The sequence below is a fragment of the Chiloscyllium plagiosum genome, chromosome 47, assembly GCF_004010195.1.
Source record: "Chiloscyllium plagiosum isolate BGI_BamShark_2017 chromosome 47, ASM401019v2, whole genome shotgun sequence".
Classification (NCBI taxonomy): Eukaryota; Metazoa; Chordata; class Chondrichthyes; order Orectolobiformes; family Hemiscylliidae; genus Chiloscyllium; species Chiloscyllium plagiosum.
Window position 1 is genome coordinate 10,225,537 of NC_057756.1, and position 26,117 is coordinate 10,251,653.

At 46.9% G+C, this 26,117-nt stretch overlaps 1 protein-coding gene across 1 annotated transcript in view; it reads left to right on the forward strand.

The window, feature by feature from the left end:
- Positions 1-23,312, forward strand: part of LOC122544222 (nectin-2-like) — a 65,870-nt gene extending 42,558 nt beyond the window's left edge. Inside the window, exons 6-9 of the mRNA XM_043683301.1 lie at positions 17,070-17,208; positions 19,662-19,722; positions 20,368-20,454; positions 20,993-23,312. Coding sequence (XP_043539236.1) covers positions 17,070-17,208; positions 19,662-19,722; positions 20,368-20,454; positions 20,993-21,172 — 467 coding nt within the window. The 3' untranslated portion in view covers positions 21,173-23,312. The remainder of the gene's footprint in view (positions 1-17,069; positions 17,209-19,661; positions 19,723-20,367; positions 20,455-20,992) is intronic.
- The last annotated feature ends 2,805 nt before the right edge of the window (positions 23,313-26,117 follow it).

Sequence of the window (26,117 nt, forward strand, 5' to 3'; positions counted from 1 at the left end):
AAGGGGACATAAATTTAAGGTGAAGGGTGGAAGGTATAGGGGGGATGTCAGGGGTAGGTTCTTTACCCAGAGAGTGGTGGGGGCATGGAATGCGCTGCCTGTGGGAGTGGCAGAGTCAGAGTCTTTGGTGACCTTTAAGCGGCAATTGGACAGGTACATGGATAGGTGCTTAAGCTAGGACAAATGTTCGGCACAACATCGTGGGCTGAAGGACCTGTTCTGTGCTGTATTGTTCTATGTTCTATGATCCTCTGAAGAGGAGCTCACACTGCACGTCCCTGGGCACTATGGGACAATTTCCCATGGCCAATCCACCCTAACCTACACATCCCTGGGCACTATGGGACAATTTCCCACGGCCAATCCACCCCAAACCAGCACATCTCTGGACTGTGGAGGGAAACCCACACAGACATGGGGAAAACATGCAAGCATGACGCAGACCGTTGTCTGAGGTTAGAATCGAACCTGGGTCCATGGCACTGGGAGGCGGCAGTGTTAACTTCTGTGCTGGAAAATTTCCAGAAGGTTGCACCTCCTTAATCTCTCTCTCCTCGCCTGGGGGTATGTTGACCCTCATATTAAACTCCCCATGAGTTGTAGTTTTTCTCTTTCTGTCTAATGATCTCTAAGCCTCTCTGGGACTATGAGCAACATCACTTGTCTCTACCTGTACAGTTTATTTTTTTTCCCTTTTTTGGTCTCTGTTTGTTTACTGCATTGTTTATATTGCTGCTGTTTCCTGTAACTGATTAACCCCAGTGGTTAGAATGCTGTTGGTAACCCTGTTCAGTTTGGAAGCTGCTCTGGTGAATTGGCTGGCTTATATGTAGTGACTGCACATTGATCTTATTTCCTTTTTTTTTGTCTGGTGGGGAGAAAGTGTCATTTGACTTCTGTTTTTCGATTTTTTTTTTTTCTTTTGACCTGTTTGTCAGCTATTCCCTGTGTGTTTTTTTTGAATGACTCTATATCTCTTGGCGAACTGAGTGGAAATAAATGGAAGGCAAAGGTTGGGGGTTGTTGGGGGAGAAATGCAGGTCCAAGGTTTCTATGTGAAGGGTTAGCCAGACCAATAGATGGGGTGGGGAGTGAATGTTGTATAAGCCTGTAAGGACTTGAAACGGTTAACAATCATCATGAGGACACCTCCCTCCAGGGACTGGAGTCAGGAGCACTTACTTGGAATTGAGTTGTCTCTTGCATACAGGAATGTGTCAGAATGTACAAAATGGGACCTGGCAAAAGCTATTTTTGAGCCATATTTCCAGCAGCTTGGACATACTTCAGTAGAGCCTTGTGAGAAGACCATTATGTATCTCAGATGAGACGTGTAATGAGATCTTTTTAAAATCCTATTCGCTGTTTTTTCAAGATGGGTGAGAAGAGGTAGAGGACTGAGGGTGTACCATGGGCGAGAGCTGTCTGGCACGGTGAAGGGGCAGGGAGATAATCCTATGCCTTGTAATCCAATTTGGAGAAAGTCGGGAGTGCAGATGCTGGAGATCGGAGAAAAGTGTGTGATGCTGGAAAAGCACAGCAGGTCAGGCAACATCTAGGGAGCAGGAGAATCGACGTTTTGGGCGTAAGCCCTTCTTCAGGAATGAGGCTCATTCCTGATGAAGGGCTTATCCTGAAACATTGATTCTCCTGCTCCTTGGACGCTGCTTGACCTGCTGTGCTTTTTCTGTACCCCACATTCAAGCCTATTTATTGATTTCTGTTTTCACATATACAGAGAGAGAGAGAGAGACAGAGACAGAGACACAAGTGGTGTTTTCGCATGCTCTACAGCCAGATTGTAACATGCAAAGTGCATCAGGGTAGTAGAAAGACAGAGGGTATTGAGAGAAGAACAGGATGAACAGAAGAAATACATAACGTTTCAGGCTTCTGTGGGAACAAGACTGCACACTTCCATGATGACACTGTCAGGGTCAGAGATGGATTGGTCATAATAATTTATTTTACATTTTACATCTCCTGTTTGTTTCTGGTCTGAATTGTTCCGTTAAATCATGAAGCGCAAATCATCTCATGTGACTGCAATGGCACAGACATGAAGAACGTGGCTTTGGGATGAATGTGGTTAACTGTGTGTTTGTGAACCTCCCAGAAGGTGCTGCCTAATATTGCAGTATTCTCAAACTGGCTGATCTTTCACGCCCTCCCCATCCACTGGTGTGGTTCAGAACTCCAGAGAGTCATTTAAGGTACAATCCGAGTCGAAATTGTCCAATATTACAGACTGCGCTTCTTTGTTACAGCAAATGGATTTGTGTTCAGCAAGATCTCTGAATAGGACATTGATTAGACCACTTTTTAAATACTGCGTTCAATTCTGGTCTCTCTCTGCTGTAAAAAGAATGTTGTGAAACTTGAAAGGGTTCTGAAAAGATTTGTAAGGATGTTGTCAGGATGGGAGGGTTTGTGCTATGGGGAGAGGCTGAAGAGGCTGGGGCAGTTTTCCCTGGAGCATCAGAGGCTGAGGGATGATCTTTATAGAGGTTTATAAGATCATGAGGGGCATGGATAGGGTGAATAGCCAAGGTCTCTTCCCTGGGGTGGAGGAGTCCAAAGTTAGAGGGCCTAGATTTAGGATGATTGGCAAAAGATTTGAAAGGGACCTAAGGGGCAACCTTTTCACAAAGTGGGTGGTGTGTGTATGGAATGAGCTACCAGAGGAAGTGGTGGAGGCTGGTACAATTGCAACATTTAAAAGGCATCTGGATGGGGACATGAACAGGAAGTGTTGAGAGGGGGATGGGCCAAATGTTGGTAAATGGGACTAGATTAATTCAAGATATCTGGTCAGCATGGACAAGTTGGACCGAAGGGTCTGTTTCCATGCTGTATGGCTCTATGACCTCTCTCCGTCTCTGCCTATCTGTCTCTGCACCTGTCCTCCTCTTTGCCCCTTCCCTCTCTTTTTCTCCCACAACCCACTCTCTGGCTCCATGTTGTCGCTGAAGCCTTTGTAACATTAGGGTACACAGACCTATATTTTGGTGAAGTGTTTTACAATATGAGAATTGCTCAAAGCACTCTCTTGGTAATGATATAGTTTTTGATGTCTGAGCACTTATTATGGAATCATAAAATATTACACTATAGAATGAGGCTCTTGGATCCATTGGGTGGATACCTGTCAGCATCCATTTTAATCCCATTTCTCAGCCCGTGGCCTGTGTAACCTTAATTCTATGGTGTTTCAAGTACCCACGTAAATATTTCTTCAATGTTTTGAGAATTCCTGTCTCTAACACCCTTTTGGGACAACTGTTTCCAGATATTCACCACCCTCGAGGTGAAAGATTTTCTCCTTTAAATACCCCCTAAACCTCCCACCCTTTTTACCTTCAATCCATAACCCCTGTGAAGTGAACTGAATTGAATTCATTTTACTTCAAAAATAAATTGTCTGCTGGTCATTTGACCAGACACTAAACTGGGCTTGCCACATGAACAGTGGCTACAAGAGCAGATCAGAGGTTAGGAATTCTGCAGCGAGTAACTCCCCATCTGACTCCTCAACTTGTCCACTATTTACAAGGCACAAGTCAGGAGTGTAATGGAATACTCCAGCTTGTCTGAATGGGGGCAGCTCCAACAACACTCAAAAAGCTTGACACCATCCAGGGACAAAGCAGCCCCCTCTTGATTGGCACCACACCCACAAACATCCTTTCCCTCAGGACCAGCATTGTGTACCATCTACAAGATGCACTGCAGAAATTCACCAAAGACCCTTAAACAGCATTTTCCATACGTATCATCACTTCCACCTAGAAGGACAAGGGCATCAGATACATGGGACCACTACCCCCTGCAACTTTCCATCTAAGCCCCTCCCTCTCCAGACTTGGAAATATATCACCGTTCCTTAAGTGTCACTGGGTCAAAATCTTGGAATTCCCTCCCTCAGGGGCATTGTAGGCCTACCCACAGCACATGGATTGCAGTGGTTCCAGAAGGCAGCTCACCCCCACCTTCTCAAGGGGCAACTAGGGATGGGCAATAAACTGCTGATCCACCCACATTCCATGAGTGAATTTTTTTAAAAAGCTGAACGTTGTAATAAGGGAAGAGTTTATTCCTACCAACCCTGCGAATGCCCCCTGAGATTTTATCGACCTCAGTCAGATCCCTGTCTGCTCTGAGGAAAATGGCTCAGCCGCTGTCCAGGAAATGGACAGTCAGTTCACGCACAGCACAATCCCACTAGCAAAGGCGTTTGTCAATTTGTTGGGACTGTTTTAACCTGTGGTCGGTATGTGTACTGAAGTGTGGGTTAGCAACGTGAGATATCTTTGGAAGATTGTTCAACCCCTCGAGGGCTGCTGTGCTGACAGAGCGTAGGCCAAACTGCCCTTTATCCGGTGACCCGGTGAACAGAGGCTCTGCTGACTCTGATGTAAAAATTCCTGTGGAACCCATTCGATGCAGAGGGTGGAGGGGAGATCTCCCACCTTTTACTGGGCGAGTAATGATCTCTTAATCTCCCATTGCTGTGAACTTGTCCATCTTTAGTTGCTTTGGGGGGATCTTGCTGTGTCTGAATGTTGGCTGGTGCCTCTTTCGCACACTCTGCGTTGGATGCTGTGAAATCCTCCAGTGCGGGAAGAAGCTTTCTTCTCAGCTTTTTCTTTCCTGCTGTCGGATAGTTCTGAACACCATTTGGTTCCCTTGGAAACGGTGCCCGTGTTTGGAACAAGATTATGTAATCCAATCCAGCACTAGTTACATTGATTTAAAATAGATTCACTGGTGGTTTGAAATCGATGAACTGTGCTAAAAGATTTGACGTGGTTGCATTGCTTCATTTCCTCTTAGGCGAGGGTCAAATGCTGAATTGAATTTTTTTTCTCTTGCTGATTGAATCACAGACTCCTGACAGCTCAGAGAACCATTTTGCATCCAGCGCTTTTCAAAAGGGCTCTCTGATTAATCCCACACATTTTAAAAAAAACATATGCCCACTTTTCTTTATCTCCTCCACCCTGAAAGTATTTCCAGTATTTCCCCAATTTCATCCTTTTTCTTTCCTGTTAGATTTAAAAACAATTTTTGCTCCCTTTCAAGCGGTGTGTCTGAGATCACCACTCGTTGGGTCAAAATAAAAAAAAAACAATTTCTCCTCCTCTCTTCTCCCCTCCTCTGATTCTTTTCCCAATTCTCCTCTTCAATCCGTGTCACTCTGGTGACTGACCCTCCTGCCCCTGAACCGTCAGACTCGTTTTAATGACCCCTTCAGGTTAGCTTTGTATTTTCATCCATGGAGGATTCGAACCAGCTTCGGTGGCTGTCTGCATTATTGTAGTGCCCAGGTTTCTGAGAAACTGTCTCCTGTTTTCCCGGAGAAAAGACAACCCACGCACCTTTTTCACTTCTTTGCAATGTGCGCAGCTGCAAGGGGTGGTGTGATGGCTCAGTGGTTAGCACTGCTGCCTCACAGCACCAGGGACCTAGATTTGATTCCAGTCTCAGGCAACTGTCTGTGTGGAGTTTGCATATTCTCCCTGTGTCTGCGTGGGTTTCCTCCCTCAATCACAAAGCTGTGCACATTCGCTGAGTTGGCCACGCTAACTTGCCCATAGTGGTCAGGCATGTGTAGGCTAGGTGCATTAGTCAGGGGTAAATATAGGGTGGGAAATGGGTCTGGGTGGGTTACTCTTTGGAGGGTCGGTGTGGACTTGTTGGGCTGAAGGGCCTATTTCCACACTGTAGGGATTCTAACGCTGCATTTTAGGAGTGGCTCAGTGGTTAGCACGGCTACCTCTCAGCACTAGGGACCTGGGTTAGGTTCCCGCCTCTGGCGACTGTCTACTTGGAGTTTGCACATTCACCCAGTGCCTGCGTGGGTTTCCTCCGGATGCTCCAGTTTCCTCCCGCAATTCAAAGATGTACAGGTCAGGTGAATTAGCCATGCTAAATTGCCCATCGTGTTAGGTACATTAGTCAGGGGTAAGAAGAGGGTAGGGGAATGGGTCTGGGTGGGTTACTCTCTGGAGGGTCAGTGTGGACTTGTCAGGCCATATGGCCTGTTTCCATACTGTAGGGAATCCAATCTAATCTGTTTTTTTGATTCCTTGAATGACAGGACGTGACTCATGAAGACAGACCCAGATCGGTTAGGATTGTAGACTCTGGGTTTGAGGATGATGGGGGGGGGGTACCTTTTATAGAAGCCAATAAAATTCTAACAGGACTAAACAGGGTGAAGAGCTGAAAATGTGTTGCTGGAAAAGCGCAGCAGGTCAGGCAGCATCCAGGGAACAGGAGAATCAACGTTTCGGGCATAAGCCCTTCTTCAGGGCTTATGCCCGAAACGTCGATTCTCCTGTTCCCTGGAGGCTGCCTGACCTGCTGCGCTTTTCCAGCAACACATTTTCAGCTCTGATCTCCAGCATCTGCAGACCTCACTTTCTCCCTAAACAGGGTGAAGACAGGAAGGAGACCATGTTTGAGTATTGTGCATAGTTTTGGTTCCCTTTATTTAAGGAAGGATGTAATGCCATTGAAGGCAGTTTGGAGAGTTATGGACCAGGCCAGACCCCTTAAAACATTTCAAGAAGGTAGCCTAGATCCTAACGCTGCGAGTTGTTTTAAACAGGTGTAAAGTGGATATTCCAGGAGTGATGCAGCTGGTCAAACCATCTAATTTTAAACAACACAGAATTTATTTACAAGATTACTAAATGAACCATATCCAATAGCAAACAGAATACCGAATAACATAACCTCTCCAAAAATCCAAAGTAATGCTGCTGTTCCGAATACATGCAAAAATGTCCATAAACACCCCTTGGCACAAAAGGTAAATCAAACACAAATTCTTACTCCCTCTCTCTGGCTTCTCTCCTGTATCACCTTTGGACCTGTGTCTGGCTCCAGAAGCGAATGTGGGAAAAAGAAGGGAAAAGCTGTGCTGTGATAACGGTCTACACCCCTTTCATTGTACAAGTGTTTTTTTTTCGCACGTGAAAGCCTCTGCCTGAGGCAGTATCTGTTAGCTATAATCAACTTGGCCCTAAAACCCTTCACCTCCCGACTTTTCAGAGTCTGTGTCGTTTATGACCTCTCTTGGGTGGGGGGGAAATAAACAAAGTCAAGGACAGCATAACCTTGTTAAAGGAATAGCTCAGTAATGGGAGGATGTTGAGTAGCTTGGTCCCAGGGATGAGGTGGTTTGAATGTGGGAAAAAGAAGGGAAAAGCTGTGCTGTGATAACGGTCTACACCCCTTTCATTGTACAAGTGTTTTTTTTTCGCACGTAATGGGAGGATGTTGAGTAGCTTGGTCCCAGGGATGAGGTGGTTTGTTGCATGAAGAGAGATTGAACAGTTTAGACCTAGACATTCCGGAATTTTGAAGAATGAGGGGAGATCAAATTGAGGTATTGAAGATGATTAAAGATGTGGGTAAAATAGACATGGATCAGATGCTTCCTCTTGTGGGGCATTCCTGGAAGAGAGGTCGTAGTCTTACGAAAAGGGATAGCAAATTTAAGACAGTTGAGGAGAAACTGTTTCTTTCCAAAGAGTGATGAATCTGTGGAATTCGATATCCCAAAGTGCGGTCGATTCTGGGACAGTGAGTAAATTTAAGGAAGAGTTAGACATTTTTAATTGGAAACAGGTTGAAGGGATATGGAGAGAAAATGGGAGGAAAATGGGAGTAAGGAGCATATCAGCCATGATCGAATGGTGGAGCAGGCTCGATGGGGTGATTGGCCTCATTCTGCTCCTATATCTTATGTTCCTGTTGACTGGCAGAGTCACAGTCCAAGGATTTGGCATATGACTGAGATGAGAAATGCCTTCACACCGTGAGTGGGGAGCCGCAATGAGGTGAGATAGGATGGGGTCAGAGTCTTGCGTGTTAGGCCCCTTTTGTCCTTCCTGTACTCGGGTATCCTTGGAATCTCCCCTCTCAGGAAATTCCTTTGTCTTATCATTTGCAGAGTCTCAATTGTTTATACGTTGAGTTTCCTTGAGTCCACTAGACTGCAAGCTAAACTATGTGGATGTGAAGATATATAAACTACTGAAACATTTACCACACTCTAATCATAACGTGATAATCACTTCCCTTTTGCAAGCTTTAAATTCATGATGTAGATTCCTTATGGCTGCTGTCAGCTGTGGCTCAGTTAGTAGCTCTGTCTCCAAAGCGTGAGGCAGCTGGGTCATAAGTCACTCAAGGGTGATTCAGTGCTGAGGGAGCGCCGCACTGTCGGAGGGTCAGTGCTAAGGGAGTAGGCACTGTCGGAGGGTCAGTGCTGAGGGAGTGCCGAGGGAGCGCCGCACTGGCGGAGGGTCAGTGCTGAGGGAGCGCTGCACTGTCCGCAAAATCTTTGATTTCTTTAAGATAACTGAGAGTTTGCCTGTCCCCTTTGTCTTGTGTGTAGAGTTACCCGTTGTACACTTTTGAAGAACAGCAGATTTCCCAGTTGATATTTATCTCTTGATCAATATTGCTAAAACTGTTTATCTGATTGTTATCAAGTTGCAGTTTGCTGTGTTTGTTTCCTGTTGTGTTTTTGACCTGTGAACAGTGACCAGGACCCATTAAGTACCTTCAGTGAAAGTGAAAGGTGTTATGTAAGTGCAAGGGTTTTTTCATTACTAATCATCAAAAACTCCATTCCATGTAAATAAAACTTAGGGTAAATATGAGTATAGATGAACAACATGTTGAGCAAACTCTTTTGTGGAGATGTTCCCTCAGACCGGGGGAATGTTAAGAGGGAGATTGAATTGCGGTGTTCAGAATCCCCAGGCAGGTATTGATTGAGTCGGTGAGGGAGAGACAGATCCCAGGGGTGGAGGGTCAGTCACCAGAGAGACACAGGTTGAAGGGAATCAGGAAAAGAACCAGAGGAGAGAGGGTGGAGAGGAGGAGATTTACTATTTTAATTTGATGCACCGAGTTGTGAACTGGAATGTTCACTACCTTTATCAGTAGTGGAAATAGATGTAAATGCTTCCAAAGGAGAAAAACAAGCTCTCTATGGCCTAGGGTGAAGTGGAAAAAGAGTGGCACTTTGAAAAGGCTGGCAGAGTTGTGATGGGGAGAATGGCCGCCTTCTCCCATGTTCTGTGGCTTGTTTGGTGTTAGCTTGTGTCACTCTGTCTTGGTCCTGGGTTGTCATCGTCCTTCTCAATGACTGACAGTAACGCCAATGGATAACATGTAGAGCAGTACTTAATCTCTGGTCCGAGAGTAGAGTAGAGTGGCTTTTATTTGTCATTTCTACCATATACAGTAAAAATGAGACCACGTTCCTCCAAGGACCAAGGATGCAACATGGACAGCACAAACGACACAATCATACACCAGAATAAGGTGCAGAAGAAGTGCAAAACATGCAACTTACAGCATGCGTTCTGGAAACTCTTCCCTTGTCTGACCTTCCAGATGATTGTAGGTGACAAAAACATGCCTGTTTCCATATTGCCACACACTGACCATCACCGTGAAGCCCTTCCACTTCATTCATTGTCGGAGATCTTGGTTAAAGGCCTAACTGCCTCAATAGTGTTCCAGCATCCTCCCACGCTCCAAAGGTGTGCAGGGTAGGGTGGATTGGCCATGCTAAATTGTCCCATAGTGCCCAGGGATGTGCACTATGGGAAATGCAGGTGAAAGGGCAAGGGGTGGGTGTGGGTGAGATGCTCTTCAGAGGATCACTTGGACTCGATGGGCCGAATGGCCTGCTTCCACACTGCTGTGATTTTGTGATTCTATTGAGCTCTGATTTCTTGCATGATGTAGGTGATTAATGCTTTTTAAAAACCTCCCAGTAGCAATTAACAGCAGAATAGTGACAAAGTGTATAAACTAATATATCTTAATCTTTAATGGCACTGTTGATAGAGGCTCTAATGGCTGTGGGTTTATAGATGAACTTCCGGCTCGCAAAGTACTGTGAAGTACTGCTTTGTCTTCATTCTTAAACAGGGGAATTTGTGTTATATTTCAGACGTAAACATCCCCAAGCTGAGGCAAAAGTCCCAGGGAGTTCTTGTGAATTAAGCATATGAATGGAATGAGTTGCTTGGTTCGAAACTATCTCCAAAGACACCCCCCGCTCTCGATTTTAAATAAAAATTTTAATTGTGCCACTGTCTTGTTCCAAAGGGACAAGGCCTCGCTTCAGTCCTCGGGCTAAATTTCACTCCTGGGCCCAGACCTGGACTTGTGACTGTCTGGGAATCTCACTCATCTATATCCTGGAGCTAAGGAAATGTTTTCTCTTGCTCCATCAGCTGATCGTGAAGAGCAGGTGCTAAACTGGGCTGCACTGATCATGACGATGTGTTAATTTAAAAGTATTTGTATTGTTTGCTCCTGTGGTGCTTCTCGGTGCAGGATTCAATTGAATGAACCCGAGACAAACCAGAGCAGAAAATACCACATGGCTGAATCCCCAGTTTAAACTTCCAGGTTCTGCCCTTGACTTCATTCCAAATTCCCAGGGTGATATCTGTGTTATATATAATTATCTCACAATGTAATTATACACTTGTGATAGAGACTGTAAGCACAGGCTTAGAGACACTTAGATTATGTAACACTGGGGTGCAGTACTGGTGCAGACAGGTCTGAGGCTGTATAACACTGGGGTACAATACTGGTGGGGACAGGTCTATCACTGTATAACACTGGGGTACAATACTAGTGGGGACAGGTCTGTCCCTGTATAACAGTGGGGTACTACTAAGTATCTAACCAACTCAAATGTATTAAGCAGTTCACCAGGAGCTTGCTATTGCCTTACCAGGACACCTGGAGATCAGGGTTCGATTCTGCTATCATACATCTCGAAAATGAGCTGAGTTACATTTGGCAAATTCTGCCAAGTGTCCATTGTGTAACATTTTGGAGTCTGACACATTTGAAATGGACAGGAGTAATTGATGTAGTTGGAGTTACATTGCTGCCCTCTCCTCCCCCCTCCTCTTCTTCCATTTTGGTGTTTATTCAATGGGAGGAATGGAACGGGGTTTTGGGGTAATGTCTGATATGGCGAGGTGAAGGTTGGGATGTATATTTATGAAAGGTGTTTGTTTGGGTTGCTGCACAGACATGATTCCCTCTGTTCAGTACACAGTGGGAAGAGTTTTTTTAAAAGTCCTACACACAAATATAAGCGGTGTCTTCCTCCTCCGACTTTCAGACCAACATTTCCACAAATTAACTTTCCTGCTGCGCTGAATGCCTTTCTCCTATCGCCGTCCTCTTGCTCTGATTTGGTTCTTGCTTTCTATGATACCCCAATTACAAAAATGTCCTTGTGTCACACCCACCTTACCCCATTCCATCCATCCATGTCTTCCAGCTCCTGCACCCCTCCCGATTTGTACCATCCTCCAACCCCATCGCCTCTCCCTATCTCTGTACCATCCTCCAGCCCCAATGCCTCTCCCTATCTCTGTACCTTCCTCCAGCCCCATCGTCCATCTGTAACTTCCACCAATCCTGGCCTGTTCACCATCCTCAAGTGCACTGCAGCAATTCACAAAGGCTCCTCAGACAGCACCTTCCAAACCCACGGCCACTTCCGTCTAGAAGGACAAGGGACAGCAGGTACATGGGAACACCACCCCCTGCAAGTTCCCCTCTGAGCCCCTCACCATCCCGACTTGGAAATATATCGGCCGTTCCTTCCTGGGTCAGAATCCTGGAATTCCCTCCCTCAGGGACATTGTGGGTCTACCCTATAGCACATGGACTGCAGCGGTTCAAGAAGGCAGCTCACCCCCACCTTCCCAAGGGGGGCAACTAGGGACGGGGCAGGAAATGTTGGGGCCCAGCCAGCGATGCACACATCCCACAAAATAAATTCAAAAAATTAAAACCTCTCATTAGTACTTTTGGAGGGCATGCCTTCAGCTTTGGAATGCCCTCCCTAAACTCTTCCATAACTCTGTGTCTGTCTCTTTCATTGTCTGCCTGTGCATCTGTTTGTCTCAGAACATCTGTGGCCCAACCCTCATGTTTCCCCCATCCAGAGTAGCTTGATGTCAGATTATGTCTGATAGTCAGTCATTGTGTGGAAGCACTTTGGGGTGTTTTAGGTGTGGAACATTGTGGTGTCCTATGTGAGTTGTTACAAAGTTCCTGCCTGTACTTGTTGGGCTGTGGCAAGGTTTGAGTTGATTGCTCTTCAGCTTCCTGTAAATGTTTATCGCTCCAGTCAAGATTTGACCTTTTGTGGTCTCGGGTTTTTTCTGGGTAAAGTTGGTGACTCACCTGCTCATTCCCATCAGAGCCGATGAGCTGAGTTCCCGCTCCCACCCCTAAGAATTCCAGGGGTGGGCTTTGACATGGTAAAGGATCCCATGAAAATGGCAGATCCCAATGCTGTTCACAGCCACCAAACTACTTTGCAGAACATAGTTCCTCCTGCACACACATTTAGTTGGTGCACAGTAGGATCCCAGCAGCAGTTGTGTGCGGGTGATCCAATTCTGATGCCCCTCCTGAGGAGGGATAAGGTTAGTTGAGGGATAAGTCCCAGGCAGCAGAGCCCCTGCCCAAACCTGGCTTTAGTCATTGTGGGGCCTCCGGTACTCACCTGTGGGCACAGAGAGATTGGTAGGTACCATTTTGACATGTAGATGGTGCAGTAATGCTTAAAAGTTTCCTAAAATCAATGAGAAATCAGCTATTGGTGTTTGGGTAAGGTTATGATGGCCTTTGTTTTAATGTTGACTCACTCTATGCCACAGAGTAGAAAATAAACTGAACCAGTTAGTCCAGAGAAATTCTAACTGCCTGGACTTGTTCACTCTGCTTTTTATTGTTTTTTTTCTTTTTTCTCCTTTTGTTTGCTCTCTTTTTCATCTTTTTTTCTCTCTGTCTGTCTCTCTCGCTCTCTTGCTGTTTCTATCGATCATTGGCATTAGTACTGAACACTGGATTCCATGACCACCACTGAGCCGGGTGTGTGCGCGTGTGTGATGCTCTCACAGATGAGCAGTGCCCTGCCTCAGGATCACTCCAGCTTGTTTACACACCTGCTGTTTTTAAATTCGGTTCTGTGCGTCTGTATGTGACAGGAATGTGAAGCCCTTTCACACGATGGCTTTGAGATTCTGTCTGATTCCACACTCACTTTTTCCCCCCTCCCCCACTCCCTCACTGTCACTGAGGAGGTCTGAGAGTGCCCCTTTCATGAGGGAATGGGAGGAAGCCACTCATCCCCTTTTCGAGCCTGTTCTGCTAGCACTGGATCTGGTATGTCTCTTTGCTCTATAACCTGTCTCAGCTTTTAAGTTGTCAATTGAGTGTTAGTTATTTTCTGTAGTGGGGGTAGGGTGTGGGGAAGAGTTGCGGATTTCCAATTTCCTTCATATGAACAAGACACATCACCCCCTAATCGTTTGTGTATAAAATTAGTCTCTATTACAGTACAGAAAGAGTCACTTCAACTCATCATCTGCTCTGCTAGGCCATCATGTGTCTGCTTTCATCCCATTTCCCCAGCACTTGACTTCTCTCCTTGAAGGGATTTTTGACCAATTGGTTCAGATGTAAAATCATAGTGTTATAGCATGGGTAGAGCCCTTCAGCCCATTGAGCCTACCTCTGTCATCGAGCAGCGATCTATTCTAATCCCCTTTCCCAACACTTGGTCATAGCACTGCACACTTTGGAAGTATTGACATAATCCCTACACTGGAGATGGACTCCATTCTACCCATCAAGACGACACTGGTCTTGATGAAGAGCAACCCACCTTAATCCCACAATTTCTCATTTCCCATGGCCAATCCACCCTAACCCGCACACCCCTGGGAACTATGGGACAATTTAGCATAGAGAAAATGAGTACTGCAGATGCTGAAGATCAGAATCGAGATCAGAAAAGCCCAGCAGGTCAGGCAGCATCCGAGGAGCAGGAGAATAGATGTTTCAGTAATTCCTGATGAAGGGCTTAATGCCCGAAACGTCGATTCTCCTGCTCCTCGGATGCTGTGCTTGTTCAGCACCTCACTCTCTACTCTGATCTCCAGCATCTGCAGTACTCACTTTCTCCTTTTTAAATCTTTGCCCTTGGTTCTGGACCGTCTTCTCGAGAGAAATGCTTCTTCGGATCTAGTACTTCGTATACCTCAATCAGGTCCCCCTCTTCAACCTTCTCTGCTCCAAAGAACACACAGCACCCCCCTAACGAGTCTCTATGCAACAGCTGAATTCCTCCAGCTCGGCAACATTCTGGGAAATCTCCTCGCTGGTCCTTCCTGCAGTTCACCAACCCAGTTAAAACCCTCTCACAGCTTGCTCCTTTTTTCTCTCTGCTGTTCAAATGCAAGCATAACGGACTGTGCTCCCCTCTCTGTGTAATTAACCCTCTCCATCTTTGTATCATTCCGGGGAAAAGCCTCAACACCTGATTGGCCTAGAACTGCATCCCTTCAACCAATCCGATTTCAGCGCCCACCATTTTAAAAAAGATGGTAACTCAGCACCCTGACAAACACCCAATTTGGTTTGTTCCTCATAAATCTCAAGGGGCTAGACTACCAGATGTTGGAGAAGTTTCATAGCTCAGGTTGTGGATCAGGTTGGAAGTTTGCTCGCTGAGCTGGTGGTTTTACCTAGCATGGTGACGAAACGTCTGAGAACAAAGGGGCACCAGTTTAGCAAGCAAACTTACAGCAAGAGTATCAGCAAGGAAGTTACCACAAATCCATACACCGTGCGGCGTTGGCATCTGTCAGAATCCTGCTCTGAAAACCACTCTGTCAGAAGGATGTCAAGGATTTGCAGGCAATGTAGAAAACAATTAAATGAGACTGCTCCCAGTGACAGGGGAATGTTAATGATGTGGATGGGCTTTAGAGGTAGGGACTGTTCCTTCTCAGAAGGGAAGGTTGGAGTAGAGGCAGATTTGAAATGGGTGTTTAAAATCAGGAGGATGACACCAGGATTGGAGGTGTAGCGGATAGCAAAGAGGGCTACCTCGGATTGCAATAGGATCTTGACCAGATGGGCCAATGGGCTGAGACGTGGCAGATGGAGTTTAATTCAGATAAATGCGAGGTGCTGCATTTTGGGAAAGCAAATCTTAGCAGGACTTATACACTTAATGGTAAGGTCCTAGGGAGTGTTGTTGAACAAAGAGACTTTGGAAGCTACAGGGAGAAGCTGAACAGGCTGGGGATGTTTTCCCTGGAGCGTCGGAGGCTGAGGGGTGACCTTATAGAGGTTTATAAAATCATGAGGGGCATGGATAGGATAAATAGACAAAGTCTTTTCCCTGGGGTGGGGGAGTCCAGAACTAGATAGGTTTAGGGTGAGAGGGGAAAGATATATAAGAGACCTAAGGGGCAACTTTTTCACACACACAGGGTGATACGTGTATGGAATAAGCTGCCAGAGGATGTGGTGGAGGCTGGTACAATTGCAACATTTAAGAGGCATTTGGATGGGTATATGAATAGGAAGGGTTTGGAGGGATACAGGCCGGGTGCTGGCAAGTGGGACTAGATTGGGTTGGGATATCTGGTCAGTAGGGACAGGTTGGACCGAAGGGTCTGTTTCCATGCTGTACATCTGAGTCTATCTGGAGAGAACACATGGGGTGAACCATTGGTCAAAGGACTGAGGTTGAGCAGCAACAGCTTTAAGGTGATTGCTACTTGTGTTAATGGGGGCCTTAAGGGGAAAACTTTTTTTAAAAAATTATTCCTTTGCTGGACTTGAGTATTGCTTGTTGTGCTAGCATTTATTCCTGTCCCTCAAGCCCCTTCCAGAGGTATGTAATAACATTTATTAATTTGTTAACAATTACACCATTGAAATTATATTTACAGGAACACTTGGTTCTTTGTCTTGTATGCTATGGTGTTTCAAATGCTGGGAATTGTGATTTGTGTAGATATGTGCTTGATGAATGTAGTGGAATCGATGGGCTGTAGGGTCTCCCTCCATACTATAATACTGTACAACTGTGTCTGAAGAGGTTAATTAAAACTATCTGCAAGGAGATGGGTCAAGTACTGGCAAATGGGGTTAGAGTAGATAGGTGCTTAATAACAAGCAGAGATACGATGGCCTGAAGGGCCTGTTTTGATGCAACGAATGGTTGGAATCTGGAATGCACTTCCTGAGAGTGAGGTGGTGGCAAATCCAACTGAAGCTTTCAAAAGGGAGGGAGGGCATGGAGGACTGTACTTGTGTATCGTGTCACTTTCGTTCTCCCACTCTTCGATCTCCTGCCCCTTCTCCCTCTCGCGTGATCTGTCTCTCTGCCTGTCTCTCTCTCTCTCTCTCTCTCTCTCTCTCGCACACACATGCAGTTTCCAGGAAACCTATTGAGACCACTCATTCCAATCTCACTCAGTTGGGTGCGTTGTGTTCTGTGGGCTGTGATGTTTCCAGTTGACTGTATCACAAACAGTGTGGAATGTAATGCAGGGCATTGTGCCAAATGAGGCTGCTACATTTATCAGACTGGGTGTGTGACTGTTTCCGAGTCCGATTTCATATCATCAACGTTATCTCCTGACTTTGTGTCTACGTAGTGCAGACTGTGAAGGACTGGGACCACCTCATTGTCCCGGCAGCAGGGTCTATAGTTTACTTGAGGTCCAATGAGACATCAGAGGCGTTTGAGGGACTGTTATCCAGCACAGGTTCACCCTGGGCCACAGGAGGAGGTAATGGGACCAGGACATTGGCTTTCAGTCCAAGAAGAGTGTGAGGGAGGTATAGGCATAAGTGGGAACAGAGCAAGAGAGCTGGACACGTTTACAGGTGAATTCCTGAGCTCAGGATCCCAGGTAGCTGAAGGCACAGCTCCCAGTGGTGGAAGGAATGAGGGCTGGAGGGAGTTACAGGGATAGGGAGGGGTGTTGGGGCTGGAGAATGCAGTGGATTATTTTATTCTGTATCGAAACCCCTGCTCTCCCTGTCCTGGGAGTGTTTGATAGGGACAGCATCAAGGAGCTTTACCATTAGCCTCAGAGTAGAGGGAGCTTTACCATCTTTCCAAAGGAGTAGCGAGCCGGTCGTGATTCCTTCCCACTCCTTTTTTTACCTTCCATCCCTCTCAGAGGACCCAGTGGATTCGGGATCGACGACTGGAGCAATTGTGGGTGGGATCATCGCTGCGATCGTTATCCTGACTGTGCTGGTCACTGCTGTCCTCATCTTCAAGAGACAGAGGAAGAACACGGACGAGGAGGAAGATGAGTGAGTGTTGGAGCCGGTGTGCGCTTCGAGCTTCCTGACCTCCATCCCCAGGATCAGAGGCCATGAGCCCTGATCTCTGACCCTCAAACCTCCCGATGTCTGGGTTAGCACCCAATGCTGGCAGAATGGATATGTACCTCCACATCTTTCCTGCCCATCCCTAACCCCAGTGGCTTTTGGGTCCCACACTAAACTCCTTCCCTGGCCAAAGCCACGTTCCCAACTCTGAGTCTGGGGAATGTCCTTCTATTGGCGGACAGAAGGGCCATTCCGGAACCCATCGGCAAAACCCTGAGCCGGGAATCTGGGAGCGGCGAATGATCTTCGTCGGCTGATCGCCAAGTGAAGCTTTGCGTTGTCATTGAGTCATGTTGTGTTGTACTGTGCAACTGATTGGAAGTGATGTTCCTGTAGTGTGTGGTAACTGCACACATCGCTCCCCATCCCCATGCTGTGTATGCTGCCTCACTGCCCTCAGCGGCCCATCCTGTTGGCTCACGACCAAATAGGAACTGGATACACCGCTCCCTCCTGACTCCCAGCAAGCCCTCCTGAGCCAATGGTTGCCTCATTCCTGTCAGCTTCCCAGAAATCCTGGCAATTAGGCCGAATGTGACCTTTCAGGCCCAACTGGAGAGGGGAGTGGAGAGGCAGGGACGTCTCTTCCAAAGTTCCTCCTCTCCTACCCCTCCATCTACTGCTGCCCCAGGATGCTCCAATCCCTGAGCTCAATCTTTGTCTCCTTTCTGAGAGAACAGCCCATAAACTTTGACCTTTCTCCTCCTGGGCGTCAATTCCCATCCAAGTAGTTTCCCGCTGTCTCTCTCATTCTCTCATGTCGCCTTGCTCCCTGTCCCTAATTGACTGTGTGTGTCTGGCACCCACCATCCCTCAAGGACAGATGGTAGTTAAGGAACCGGCCATGTTGTCATGTGGGGTCTGGAGACACGTGTAAACAGTAAGGAATGGGATTCCTGCCCTGAACGGATAGGAGTGAGCCAATATTGTTTGGTTTTGGGTTTCTTTTTTATCAACAGTCCTCAGGCCCCTCTTTCAGAGACTGGCTTCGATTCTAGATTTCCACAAGTGGATTCAAAATACCCCCTCTTCGTCATGGTGAGATTGTTCTGGGCAATTTCGCATAGCCAATCCACCCTAACCTGCACATCCCTGGGCACTATGGGACAATTTCCCATGGCCAATCCACCCTAACCTGCACATCTTTGGACAGTGGGATGAAACCAGAGCACTCGGAGGAAATCCAAGCAGACACGGGGAGAATGTGCAAACTCCACACAGACTGTCGCCCGAGGCTGGAATTGAACATGGGCCCCTAGTGCTGTGAAGCAGCAGTGCTAACCCCTGATGTGCGTACAAATGGCCTCCATCTGCAGTGCAGGGTTCATAATTTTGTGGGATATCGGAGCAGAATTAGGCCATTCGGCCCATCGAATCTGCTCCACCATTCGATCATGGCTAATATGTCCTCACCCTGATTTTCTTGCCTTCTCCCCGTATCCCTCCAACCCATTACCAATTAAAAATCTGTCTGACTCCTCCACAAATTTACTCACTGACCCAGCACCCACCAAACGTTGGGGTAGCCAATTCGACAGATTCACAACCCCTTTGGGAGAGTTCGTTTCTCCTCAACTCTCTTTTAAATTTGCTACCCCTTATCAGAAGAGTAGGGTTCTATGATTTGAACCTGTGTTCTCCCCTGACGCCCGGAGGTTACTGACCCAGTGATGTGCCTGTTGTGATGGTAATGGGGTCAGGCAGGTGGACCTCATAGAATCTGAGTTCCCTGATTGGGGCTGTTAAACTGGTCCAATCAGGGAGCCCTGGCTGACTGACAGAAACAGGAGTGTCACACTGAGAGCTGGCTCTGAGGAAACTAGGTCAGTATCAAGGACTTCGCCCATGTAAATAAAGTGGTAACTTGGTGATGGGATACCCACCTCTGTGCAATCCTTTTAGTTCCCATCTCCCTTCCCTCTAACCCTCGATCCTTTCAGACCTAGAACTGGGTGAGTGGAAGTGTTATTGTACGTGTGGGATTATCCGTACTGTGCAGAAGATGAAGCTATCTGGTTGTCCAATGCTGCCTTGTGGAGAGGTTCCTGCCAGTTTTGCTGGTGATGGACGTGCGAGGGGATTTCAGACCCCACGTTGAAGTGGTGACCCAGCACAGCTGACGCCCAGTCACTGACCAGGACACCATGGTGACCTGCAGCTCGGGTTCATAGAGCTGAGTGGAGATTATTGATCAGAATTGACTGTGTCGTTCAGACTCTCCTTCCCAGTTCTTCTCCGACCTTTGTCCTCCTGATTGTATCCAGGGTGACGATCTTTCAATTGCGAAATAATTACTCGCCAATATTTAATGTTTCTCTCCTTGACTCGCCAAGTCTCTGCTAAAGTGATTTGGTTTTTTGCTTTTTTTTTTACAGTCTTGAACCCCCCAACTACAAGCCTCCTCCCCCAAAGAAGACCCTGGAGGGAATTGACAAGGTATTCGTTTTCAGGTTCAATTCTGTTTTCCAGGGAAGGGACTTGCATTGATGTGGCGCCTCCCACAACCTCGGGGCATCTCAGAGGTTCCCGCAGCCAGTGCGGCTCTTTCAGAATTGTCGTCATTGCTAAAGCGTGGGAAATACCACACCTTTGTCTATGCTCAGCAAGATCCTACAAGCGAGAATGTGACAATCCACTGAGGATCCGTTTGGATAAGTTGATTGTCAGAGAAATGTTGGACTGGGGTCATGGGGAAGGCCTCCCCCCTCCTGCTCCCCTTCCAGTCATGACTGTGGGGGTCTCTTACATCTACCTAACAGGAGTGAGGATGGTGTTGGTTTAATGTGTGAGACAGTTAATCTGACAGTGCAGTATTCCCTCCGCACTGACCCCCTCTCTGACAGTGCGACGCTCCCTCTGCACTGACCCCCTCTCCGACAGTGCGGCGCTCCCTCTGCACTGACAGTGTGACGCTCCCTCAGTCCTGTTTGTGTTGGTGTGTGTTTGGGTTCGGCTATCTGCCCTGGGGGTGGGAGATGAGTGATGAGTGAGAACAGACCAAGAATGGGGCTGAGATGTCCAGCTGCCCCCTGGAGATGTAACTGCGTTCCCTTTTCGATATTTAACAGTGTACTCCTTTAGGTTATGAAAACAGAAGATGAAAAGATGGAAAGCATCCCCATTACCACGACCTACTTTGAGACTGGGGCAGAGGAAGATAATGGAATGGTAAGTGTGACAGGCAGTGCGAGGGACTCACTCACCCACTTTTACTTTCGAATTAGTGAAAGGAATAACTTTGATTGGAACAGTGAGGAACAAGAATGGATGTTAAAAGTGACAATTTTAAATGGGGAGCTGGAAGCGAGGGAGTATTTAGATAAATCAGTGAAGGTAGGCGCTTAGGCAAGGGTGGCATTTACAAGCACTAGGATGGAGAGCGATTCTGAACTGACACTTTTATCAGAGTTCAGTCGCAAATGCAGATCCTCGTTCTGTTCCCTGATGTTGAATGATTAATCATCATGTTACAGGGCTTATAGAGATGGCGAGGTGGTGTAGAGGCTGGAGGGGGTTACAGAGATGGGAGGTGGTGTAGGGGCTGGAAGGGGTTACAGAGATGGGGAGGTGGTGTCGGGGCGGAGGGGGTTACAGAGATAGGGTGGGGGTGTCTGGGCCGGAGGGGGTTACAGAGATAGGGAGAATACAGGTGTATAATGGTGATGCTGTGTTGGACCCACTTTCTCTTTCCCCTCCCCCTCTGTAGACTCTGACCCAGTATTACGATGAGCCGGGCCTGAACACTGAAGTGAAGTCTGCTAACATTGCCGTGCGCCCTGGGGACTATCTGGAGCAGGAGAACCCGATTTACAATGACCTCTCGTACAATGAGCCTGAGGAACATCGCAAGAGCCAGGAGTTTGTGTCGAAGGGCATGTACGTGTAGGCCCCAGGCTTCTCCTGGCAAAGACCACTACATCCCCCCCATCCCCCAACCCCCGCCACCATCCGTTCCAACCTCGTTATTTGCCTTAACACTCACACGGCTGCACTTCCCTTCTCTCTTCCCTGACTGACACAGAATTTCTACCTTCTGGGGGCTCGGAGGGTGGGAGTCTTCACACTCCAGTCTTGACGCTATCGATCCTTGACACTTTTTTGTTGGAATTTGTCACGTTTGTCTTGGGAGACAGAGGGAGCTGGGCTGAGCCTGACCACTTTCCCTTTGGCACCCACACTCCCTCCCCCATACCCCACCCCCACCTCCTCAGTGCCCCGTACCCAGTAAAAGATACTAGGCCCTCAGAGCGTAATATGTGGCTTGGTCATCACACTGTACACTACCAAGCCTGAGGTTGGGTTGGGGGTGGGAGGGGGCCTAGCTCTGTCCTCATGGGGGTATTGTTGGGGATGGAAATAAGGAGATGGTTTTGTGTCAGGAGCTTAAAGCCCTTAAACTCCTCTCTGGTCCCCATTCACCCCCCTCCCCGCCTACATACTCGGCACTGCCCAGTTCTCAGGCAGAGGCTTATTAAGAACAGACCTGTCCCAAACTTTGGGAAATCATGGTAACTCTGGGGACCTAAAGGAGCTGGTCGACGCTGGTGGGTGACAATTCCATTGCCTTTAACAACGACCACTCCCAGTCTCACTCCTGTTTAATCAGTTGCCCAATATGGTTGCTCTCAATTCCCCCCTACTGAACCCATGTTCCTTCACTCTCAGCTCCCTACCCTCACCCCGTCTTCGGTGGAGAGAGAGAGAGCGCGCATGATTGTGCTTCAGGAATTTGACTCCTGCCTTCTTAGAAGCTACAGCCGATTTTGTAGGCTAGCAGGGAGAGCGTGGGTAATAGGAGAGGGGTATTGGGAAGGTGCTTATGGTGGGCTGTTGTCAGAATGGGGGTATTGGAGAGGTCAATGGGTATGGGGATTGGGTTGAGGGGGACAAGGTTGAAGTGCAGGTAATTTGAGGAGGTGAGCGATTGTCGGGCACTGATGGGGAGGTAAAGGGGCAAACCTGCAGCCCCCATACCCAAGGGTTGTGGATAGGATTCCATTAATCGGGAGTTACCGTTAAGTGTATCACAGGGTAACCCACTCGGGTCATATCGCTCTCGCGCCCTTTCTCTCTCTCTGTCTGTCTCTCTCTGTCTGTCTGTCTGTGTTTTTCTCTCTCTCTCTCTCTCTCTCTCTCTCTCTGTCTGTCTCTTCTCTTCTCTTTACTTTGGCTGAGCTCTGGGATTTGTAAAAGCCGCGGAGCTTGTGTCTGACTCTTTAACACTTACTGAGCTCAGAGGAGTTTGTTGTATTAAGGATAACTAATAATTCAATCTTCCTGAACTCTGGTATTGGGTAAAGTGCTACAGGGAGGAGCTGCAAGGGTATTTCAGATCCAGAAGCAATTTTAAACATCTGGGATGGAAAATCCCTCTCTTTCTTATCCGGAATTTAGAAGCAATCCAATTTAAATTTCATTATAGTCCTGCAGAATTATTTATTATTTTTTGTTGAAAGTACCATCTGCTTTGTGTTTTTAAATCCAGTTTTCTGAGGGGCTATTGTTGGGGCCATATAACAGTTGGTGAAGCCCTTCCAGGCTCTGGAACAGAGTTCCTCATTCACCAAAAATATCCCTCTTTTTAAAAAAAAATTTAATGACCTTTTTTAAAAAAAATACCATTGGAGTGAAGATTACAGGAGAAATTAAGAGATCACAGGCCTTAAAGGGTTAGGTCAGGGATGACATGAGAAGAAAAATGAACGAGGGTGGGGTTGGTGAGAGGAAAATGCATTTAAATTCTGTGTAAACCCAGCTGTGAAATCCTGTTCTGGAACTGATGCAGGAAAAAGCATCCAGTTAACATCTATACAGACCTGTGAGAGATGTCTCCAATCAGTCCCACTACTTCCCCACATCCTGCAACTGCTTCCTCTCCAATTTATTGCTACAGTCCCCCCCTTTAAAGAATGTTCCTGTTGAACCTGAACCCTTTCAGTCTCAGATTACAGTAGCACGGTGGCTCAGTGGTTAGCACTGCTGCCTCCTAGTACCAGGAACCCATGTTCGATTCCATCCTCGGGCGACTGTCTGTTTGGAGTTTGCACGTTCTCCTCATGTCTGCGTGGGTTTCCTCTGGTGCTCTGGTTTGCTCCCACAGTCCAAAGATGTGCAGGTTAGGGTGGATTGGCCATGCTAAATTGACCCATCGTGCCCAGGGATATGCAGGTTAGGGTGGATTGGCCATGCTAAATTGTCCCATAGTGCCCAGGGATGTGCAGGTTAGGGTGGATTGGCCCTGGGAAATTATCCCATAGTGTTCAGGGATGTGTAGGTTAGGTGCGTTAGTCAGGGGAAATTTGGAGTTGGCGATTTGGTGTGACTGGGTTACTCTTTGGAGGGTCAGTGTGGACTAGTTGGGCTGAAGGGCCTGTTTCCACACTGTAGGGATTCTATGAACTTGCTCCACCAAGAAATTAATTTCTCTCCTCTTCCACCTGCTCTCTCTGGGTCTTTCCCCTTCAATCCTGGGGCTGACACTCCTGCCCCTGGGAACTGCTTGAATTGAATTGATTGAATCGATCGAAAGCTGCTGCCTACCCCAAATAATTCTGAACGCCCTGATTCAATCTCTTCCCCAACCTCTTACCCACTCCCAGGGCAACAATCCCAGTCTCCCTGTGTGTAACTGAAGATCCTCATCTGGGGCCATTCTGATAAATCACCTCCACAACCTCCTCAAATCCTTAATGTCCTTCCTAAAGATCCTGAGCTGCCCCTCTGTGATTCCTGCCAGGAAGGACATTTTCATATTCCTGCCTTGGATTTTCCAATTGGTTGTAAATACTCCTCGCTTCGCTCTGAATTGAACGGCAGAAACAATAGCTGATCAGGCAAGTGAGCCATTGGCTTGTCACTACAGCATTAACTCCACTCCGCAGTATTCCCACTTTTTCTGTTTGTATCCGACCCGGAAGAAAGATTGAGTGACTGACTGATTTAAAGCAGAAGATGATGGCGATTGCTCGCACTGTGTTTTTTAAAAAGCTTGGGACTCCTGGCCGTCTGAGATTGCAATTGGCATGTGATTGACTGTGTGCCCCTAGGCAAGAGGGTGTGATTACTGCCCACAAAGGATTTCAGAACAAAACCAGTTTTGGGAGTTCCAGTTTCTGTTCTGAGTGTGAAAGCACTTTTTTTTTTTAACCTCACTCTCCGTGAGAACACCACACTCACTTTTTAAAGGGTAGGTCTGCTGACTCGGTGCTGCCAATTTGCACACAGCATGATCCCAATAACAGCAGTTTGGTGGCAACTCACTCCATTGATTTGAAGAAAAGAAATTGGCCCCCAGACACTAAGGAGAACTACACTTTCCCCACCCCAGTTCCTGACCCACTGACAGTGTGGCGCTCCCTCAGCACTGACCCTCCGACAGTGCGGCATTCCCTCAGCGCTGTGTCTGGGATGATTTAGAACCTTGTTTATTTGGAGTGGGATTCCTGAGCAGTTGTTCACACTTGGCCTAAGATTGCCTGGTGCTAATTGGTGAAAATCTGAGCTCTGTTTCCAAGCAGTTGAGGAGATCTCCCTATGTCAGTCTGAAATCAATGATACAATTTAGCCTGATGGTTAATATTTCATGAAGAAATAACATATTAGAACACTAACTCATTGGCATATAGTCAATGACTCAATTCTAAACATTGTCCTTGCTGGCAAAGTGTGAGCCTTGGAGTAAGTCTGAAGTAATACTGCTCTCTGGTGGTGAGTGCCAATGACGTCATTCGGTTGTGCGTTCTGAGCTATTTCATCAATACCTGCTTCAATCACCATGTAACACAGTCACATGTTCAAAGGTGCTCCACATGAGTGTTCATCAGACATCTTTTGGCAATTAGCCACAGAAGGAGAATTTCAGACGGCTGACTGACAGATTGGTGAGAGATGCGTGCTGGTAGGAACAGCCTTGACAGTGCAGTGGATGTGATGTAATGGTAAATATTGTCCCAGCGGCCTGTTATTTTCCACACAGACACTTCATGAAATATCACTGCTGCTGCTTTTGGTTTTTTTTTTGGCACACTCAACTGAATTACGATTCTGTGAGAGAGGCTACAAGATGTGAATACGTAATGTTCTGTGACACGGTTTATTGTGATTTCTGTAATTAATCAAAGTGACACTACACGGGATTAAATGCCTTTGAATTCTGCTGCTGTTAATCATCTGAATTAAATATTTGTGTATGCGCAAGCTGTGATGAAATTTAAGACTTAACACTATCGATGTGAAGGTGTTTCAGAACTGACTTTGCTGTTTCAGAATAAAATTACTAATGCTGTCCAAGTCACAGTTGGGCTCACTCTACAGGAAATATTTTGTATATCTTGGATGAGTTTTAAGTTATCTTTTGTAAACAATAAACTTTTTCTGTATTTGCAGGGTGTGTGGGGTTTTCCTTGGGGATTGCAGTGGATGACATGACAAGCAAGGGCAGGGAGAAGACCATGCTAATTGATTTGTAAAATACACAATGCATTTCCCAGGATTTGCCAAATTCAAGCTGAATTATCGACACACCCATCCGGCCGAGAGTGTGCCAAAGCATTTTTTAAAACAAAACATGGTTTAATTTGCAGCAAAGAAATGTGCATTCCTGTAGCCACTTTCACAGGGCAAGATATCCTAAGTCTACTCCCATCTCCAACAATATTTGACACGCGGCTTGTGATGTGAAAAGGAAAGGTTTGGGTCAAAGAGACAGAGAGAGATATGGGTGGGTTTCGGGAGAGAATGTAAGAGCTCAATAAATGGGCAGCTGAAGACAAGGCTTGCCTCCCCCCCCCCCCCCCCCCCTCCCAAAGGGAGCAACAGTGAGGTTCAGGGAT